The 7,207-nt window shown below is 52.5% G+C and overlaps 1 protein-coding gene across 1 annotated transcript; it reads right to left on the reverse strand.

Moving 5' to 3' along the window:
- Positions 1-5: 5 nt before the first annotated feature.
- Positions 6-7,082, reverse strand: LOC104269599 (neurogenic locus notch homolog protein 1-like; the record flags this gene model as incomplete). Its single annotated transcript, XM_009868016.1, has 10 exons — positions 6-482; positions 941-1,038; positions 1,150-1,297; positions 1,591-1,886; positions 2,621-2,786; positions 3,055-3,145; positions 3,501-3,717; positions 4,317-4,465; positions 5,432-5,860; positions 6,511-7,082. Coding segments are annotated over 10 exons (2,643 nt in total), but the record flags the coding sequence as incomplete, so codon positions are not given.
- Between the last annotated feature and the right edge of the window lie 125 nt (positions 7,083-7,207).

The raw sequence follows: 7,207 nt of genomic DNA on the forward strand, positions 1-7,207 counted from the left end.
GGAGAGGTCATCAGCGGAGGAGAGGCGACATCTGACAGGTACCCATGGGGCGACTCCAAGGAGTCCACTGGAGACAACACACTGGAGTTGTCCAGCAGACATCCTTTCCCATCTTGCGATTTTTTCCTCCGGGCTTTGAGGTCTTTGGCATCTTTGCCGTTGCAGCTCAGGCCCTTGGTACTCGGCTTCCTGGCCTTCTTGCCCTGGACGGCCGGTTTCAGGTTGCTGATGTAGCTGTTGGGTGAGCAGAGCGGTGGGGACAGGGTGGGTGCCCCCAGCGGGCCGTTGTGCAGCGGTGGGCTCCGCACCAGGTTGTACTCATCCAGCAGCCTCACGATGTCGTGGTGCATGCGCTCCTGGGCGATGTCCCGCGGGAGCCGGTCCATGTGGTCCGTGATGTCACGGTTGGCGAAATGGTCCAGCAGGACCTTGGCGGTTTCGTAGCTCCCTTCCCTGGCTGCGAGGAACAGTGGGGTCTCCTCCTGCGAACACAGCAAAGATGGTTATGTTCAAGTTCACAGATTCTCCTGGCTAACACTATCCCGAGCTCCAGGCTCAACACCATGCAGCTGGGTGGCAGAGATGGTGATCGTCTCTCCTCTGGTGAGGTTTTGCCACTGATTTTTCCTACCCTGCTGAGCCACGTCCTTATACTGATACCAAACCAGGAACGCTACGAGTGACCCAGAACACGTGAGGAGATGGCCACACGATCACGGTATCATATTGCCCACCGAGCACTGCACGGCCCCTCGACACCACGCGCACGACCAAATCCCACAATGCTTCTTTCAGCTAAATCCAACAGCTTCATTCACAGCAGAACAATCGAATCAGAGTCTCAGTGCCAGGCAGCGTTGTAGTTTAGACAAGAATTATCTTTTAACAGACTCCCCAGATGGTTCCTTCCTTGCCTGTTGTCAGCCCAGCAGACCCCTACCTTATTGTTCTGCATATCCTTATTGGCACCATTCTTCAGGAGGACCACTGCGGCTTCAACATTATTCACAGCAGCGGCCCAGTGCAGCGCCGACTTGCCTGCAGCGGAAGACCACGAAATACAACACGCATTAGTGAGTGGTGAGAGTAACAGTGAGCAGCCCTTCCCCTTCCACCTCTGAGGGAGCCCCTTTCAGTTGCCTGCAGTACCTAGATCGTCCACGGCATTGACGTCTGCATGGCAGTTGATGAGATCGTCCAGCATGCCCTCCACGGCCAAGCGAGCGGCCAAGATCAGAGGAGTGGTCCCGTCATGCATTCGGGCGTCGAGATCGGTTGCCCTGTTCCTAATCAGGATCTGCCCAAAGCGCAGGGAACACAAATGTTAGGAGAGGCAGAGAGCACACACTCCAGCTACCTCGGTCTCCTTTCCACAGGCTGATGCCTCCAGTCCCCATCCCCAGTCTGGGGTGTGCCACCTTGCTGTGCTCTGCGCCAAGACAACAGGGCTTCAGTTTTCAAGACTTTCACCCTGCACCTCAGCAGGACAAGCAGGAGACCCCACGACCCGCTCAGCTGTGGGACTGGCTCAACACCAGCACTTTTCCCCAAAGAAAACCTGGAGACTGGTGGGGCAAAAGGATCAATCACCTGGAAGACTCCCTGGGCATCAGCAGAGACGGCGGCGTGGAGGGGTGTCCTGCCCATGTTATCCTGGATGTTTGCGTCGGCGCTGGCTTCCAGCAGGCGCTTGGCAGCGTCCGAGCGGGAGTAGCGGGCAGCCAGGTGAAGAGCCGTCTCGCCGGTGCGGTCAGTCTGGTTGTGTAAGCTGGCGCCTTGGTAAATGAAATCCGAGATGACGGCAGGAGCATCGTCTTCCTCTTCACTGTTGCCCGTCTCCAGTCCTCCTCCGCTGCACGAGGCGATCATGAGAGGGGTGAAGCCATCTGAAAAGCACAGGGGAGCTCGGTGAGGAAAGGCCTTTTTACCCGCTGGCGGCTCAGCGAGATGCTCTGTCTGCGATAGCGGCTTATTCTCGTGGGTGCATCAAGACTGAGTTCCCGACTCCTTCTAAACATCAAACACGAGCATCCTTCCTCTGATATGGATCCGAAATTCCTTAGTGGGATCTCACCACTCACTGCTTTTCCTATCTCAGCTGCTAGCATGCACGCTAATGTGTGCGGTGCAATTTATAAGGAAGGTTGCTCAAAGCAAACTTGAGCACGGTACAGCGCAGCCTTAAATACTTTTATTACTTCAGAGGAATTTCACAGATGTGGAGAAAGCCAAATGACTGTAATAATTTAAAAGCCTATTAACTATTATTATAGTTAAAAACCTGAAAACAAGATGGTGAAATGGGCAGTTTGGTGGGAGGAGAGGAGTCTAGGAGTGGCGGAGACATAAGAAGGATGATTTAATAGGTACTTCTTCTGTATTCTCTAGTTTCCACCTCAGGGACTGAACAAAAAAAAGATCTCACGGAAAGCATAACGTGACAGGGTTTCTCTCTCTAAATCACACACAAGGCAACCATGTGATGCAGAACAGCTAGCAGCGACTCCGTACTAGAAACGGAGACAGGTAGGGCTGTCCGGGACGGCTCGTCTCTAAGGGGTAAAGAAGGATTTTTAGATGAGCTGACAAGCAGCACAGAAGTGAAAGGATTCCACCTTACCGGGACCTCTGACGTTGACATCCATACAGTCGGCATCGATTTCTCCCTGCGGTGGGGTAGGTGCCATGGAGGATATGCGCAGGTCAGCGGCGTCCAGGTGCTGCTGGGTCCACTGCCGGTGATCTGTCTGATCGTCCGTGTCGGGCAGCATCGCCTGCTCCTCGAACTGCGGAACGACAGTGGGCGGTGAGCGCCGAGCGGAGCGCCCGAGCCGGGCTGGGAGGAGGGGGCTGAGCTCCGGCGTGGGAAGCTCAGTGAGTCTCAAAGGCGCGTCTGTCGCACGCAGGGCTGCAAAGGAGCCGGCAGCAGCGACGCGCAGCGCAGGCTGGGCCCCCCACGGCCCCTCTGCTCTGCCGCTTCCCGCAGCGCTCTGCCCCTTCGGTGACAAAAGCCAGTGAGTGACATCTTGCAGCACAGAAAGGGGATGAGCTTACCCTGAACTTCTTGGTGTCCAAGGTCTCCTCATCGCCCCACTCATTTTGGTTGTCATCCATCAGCGTGCCGTCCGAAGCATTTTTGAGGGGTCTTGAAAAATAAAACCATACAAAAAATGAGCTCCTCTGCAGGAACTAGTCTGGGATGGACTGTGCTCATCTACAAGCACAGACTGAAAGAAGAATCAACAAAGCAATTTCCAGGAGGTTCCCCTCAGGTTGCTTTTCATTTTTTACCAAGTGCAAACGGACCACAAAACATTGAAAAACCTCGTCCAGAGAGGAACACGTTTTCCCCAGGCAGAGCTTTAAGAAATCTGACTTTCCTCCTCCCCGCGACACCAATACAAGGCAGTAGAGAACAAAACTCAGACGGGGTCTTTCAGAAGAGCCCCCGAGCATCCCGGCTGCGCCGTGTTTAACGGGTTAGCAAGCAAATTACTCACTTCAGTCCAACAGAATCCTCCCCAAGCGGTTCTCGTCGCTTCTTCTTGCTCGACTCGGTCACTTTGAAGCCTTCTGGGAACCAAAGCTGCCCATGCTCCCTGCGCCGCTTACGAGACACCAGTACTCCCACTCCAATGAAAGCAAGCAAGACCAGCACAGCCACCACCACGAACATAGGATACAGCTGGGAGTTCTTCGTGGGCTCAGCTGTTTCACCTACAAAACAGTGGGGCACAAAGCGACGCTGAGACATTAAGCTGCATAGCAAACCAGTGACAGAGTGGAAATGAAGGAAAATTAGTTAATAGAGGTACCTAAGTCTGATCTAAATCAGCCCCCCCAAAATAAGGTCATTTTATACGCTATTAATCAGAATTGCAAACTATCGGCAAATTCTCGGCTGCACAAGCCAGCCTGCATCAGGAGACAGCTTCACTTTTTTCTCCTTTAAGGAAAAGGATTAGCAAACTTCAAATCACTGCGCTTGCATTGAGCTGTTAAGACAAAAGGATTTAGGGGGGATTTTCAAGATACAAACTTCAACTCCTTGCATGTCACTGATTGATTGGAGCTGGTTGGGTTTTCTCTTTCTTTTCCTTTCTTTTTTTTTTTTTTATAACTTTTATAGTGATAATGATTCTGAAATAAACCTGGAATAAGCAAAAATAATGAACTGGTTTTGCAAATTTTTTTAAGAACGTGCAAGGTGATTAAAACCCAACTGTGCTCAGATGCAGCCAGCTGACAGAGAACTAAACTCGAACACGGCTGGAAAGTTTCGGCTGTGTTTGTCTCTCCTCCCCAGCCGTACTTACTTTTCACAGCTTCTATTTTGTAGGGTATGTTCAGGTTGCCAAGGGAGGCCAAGGCACCCAGGAACGCCGCCACATCGGTTGCGCTCTGGAAGCACTGGGAAGACGACTGGATGCACTGGCGGTTATCAATTTCCAAGTAGACGATGGATCTGCGCGACAGAAGAGTCGGTGAGAAACACTGGGAAGGGAGACGAGCCCTGTCCCTTTTCCCTCCTTAAGCACCTATCAGTGGAAATCGGAAGGTGGGAACCCATCTCCTTGCATCCCTGCAGCCCACACTCAGGATCTATCGGATTTGCCTCAATACTGTGAGATCTAACTCCTTCTCTACAGGAACGGCAGCGAGTCCCTGCTTCACAATGTTTTAAGTGAGAAACACTGGGAAGGGAGACGAGCCCTGTCCCTTTTCCCTCCTTAAGCACCTATCAGTGGAAATCGGAAGGTGGGAACCCATCTCCTTGCATCCCTGCAGCCCACACTCAGGATCTATCGGATTTGCCTCAATACTGTGAGATCTAACTCCTTCTCTACAGGAACGGCAGCGAGTCCCTGCTTCACAATGTTTTAAAATTACCAAGACATTACAGTATCTTAAATAATGCTGTTTGGGAGCCTTCAGATCTTTTCCCAACAGTTACGCTGCTCTAATTCCTTTGGTTTTGGTGGCTTTTGATTGAGCCCGCAGAGAGGGAGGAGGTTAGATCTATATGTTTATACCAAAGATCTCCAAACACGGGTTGCAGTAATTGAGCTTTACAACAAAGCTCTAGAAAGCGTTTCCCAGGGAGAAACTGAGGCTTAACTTAATGACTTCCTGAAGTCAGACAGTCGGTCAGGCCAACCTCTGCTTCCAGGTCCCACCCAGCCCAGCCCCGGCTCCCAACAATACGCAGGACTCCTTCAATCGTGAGAGTCGGCGCAGCATTGTGTCAGGGATTCCTGAGCGATCACTCGCCTTTCCCACATGAGAGCAAAATCCGGTTTCTGTTCACACAGAAAGCAACGTCTAAATACAATTATCTGGCCCTAGATCCTTCCCTTTAGAGCGTGTTACTATTATCGACACAGAAAACAAATGGTGCTCGCTGAAAAAGGAACCCATCGGTCTCCCTCACCCTCTGATGTCCATCTGATCGAGCTCTCTCTTCTGCCTTCTGCCAGCCCGTGAGTAGAGGCTGCTCTTTACTTTGTTGATGACAGCACTAGACATATCTGACCAGTCCTCTGTTGACCTCTTGATGTAATGCTTTTTCAGTTCCTCCTCATTGCCGTAGTACGGAAAGATCATATACTCCCCCTTGGGGTTCTTCTTGAAGACCACGTTGGTGTGCAGCACGCGGCTCAGCTCCCGCAAGAAGTTGAAGGAGTTGTTCTTCAGGTTCTCGGGAGTGATGAGCACCACCACCACCAGCGTGCCATCCGCAAGCTTCTCCGGCATGTTGTTCGCACAGTCCAGACCGTCCCATTCGCACTCGAAGTTGTTGCAGCCCTGGTCACAGTGACCATCTGAGAAGTGATCTTTGCAGTACTGATCATACAGAGGGCTGGGCAGAAAAAAAAAGGAAAAGCAGAAGAATGAATTAGGCCAAGTACTGCTGAGAAAAGGAGAGGTGGCCCACAAGGACCTTTTCTGCAGACATATTCTTCATCCTGATAGACACCAAACCAGTTTGCAGAGAAGGGAACTGTTTCACGCAGCGCTGTGAAGCGCTCCCCTCTGCCAGTGAAACACAGCAGCTGTGAAATTCTAAGTTGCAATTTAGATGCCAGAAAACGGGACAGATTACTGTGACTCAGAGAAGAGATGGGGACACAGAATAGCTATTCAGACCAGTTTGTCCAGGAATCTGGGATTAAGCTCCTGCTGTTGCCAAAGACAATGTTTGGTAAATGCCTGGATCATCACGTTTTCTGGCTGTTCTTCCATCTGGGATCTCCCTACACTGGAACTATGTGTTACTACTGTGAGTGGAAGAATTCGCTCCTCTTGTGCAACACGGGGAAGGACTGGGAAGCCATCTGGAATGAGCCAAATTCAGAGAGCTTCCACAGGGAAACATGCTTGCTTGAGTCGCAGCCCCACAGGCAGCAGAACAGAATGCAGAGAGCGAACAACAGGTGTGCACTTAGGAGCTTTAGCAGATGCAACCAGAAAATACCCCCAGACGAGAGGGTCACCGAGCAAGTCACTTACTTGCACTGCCCTTCGTATTTCTGGCAGTCGAACCCATCGTAGAGGCAGCCGGCGTTATTGCACTGGGAGTCGCACTTGCCGTCGTTGAAGTACTTCCAGCACTGCAGAGACTGGGAGCAGTTCTTCCAGGGGTCGTTGAAGTTGAGGGAGCAGTCCCCTCCGTCCCAGCCACAGGCGTGGTTGTTGCATTTCCCATCGCAGATCTTGTTGCCGGCGTACCCCGCACAAACGGCAATCTCGCACTTCTCCTCGATTTTGGGCGGGATGATGTCCTGCCCGATCCCACCCTGGAAATCGAAGTCGAGGATGTGGCAGTTGAGGCCGTTGAAGTTGGCGGGGCAGTTGCAGCGGTAGTAGGGGGAGGCGTCGCTGAAGAACTCGCAGGTGCCCCCGTTGTAGCAGGGGTTGGACGTGCAGGGGCTGCTGGCCGGGTACTGGCACTCGGGCCCCGTGAAGGCCGGCGCGCACATGCACTTGGAGCTCTTGTGGATGGAGATGCAGGTGCCACCGTTCAGGCAGTGCAGGTTCCCACAGGTGCGGGAGTCGTTCTCGCAGGTGGCACCCACGAACCCCTGAGGAGGTGACAGCAAGAATCACTGACGCTGCCCTACGAGCGGCCCGACACCCGTGTTTGTTCTGGGAAACTCCGCACCAACCCAGTGAATCCGGGCATGGCTCTGGCGCGTCCTCTGAAACT

This window comes from Apaloderma vittatum, unplaced genomic scaffold (genome assembly GCF_000703405.1).
Source record: "Apaloderma vittatum isolate BGI_N311 unplaced genomic scaffold, ASM70340v1 scaffold25604, whole genome shotgun sequence".
Lineage (NCBI taxonomy): Eukaryota > Metazoa > Chordata > Aves > Trogoniformes > Trogonidae > Apaloderma > Apaloderma vittatum.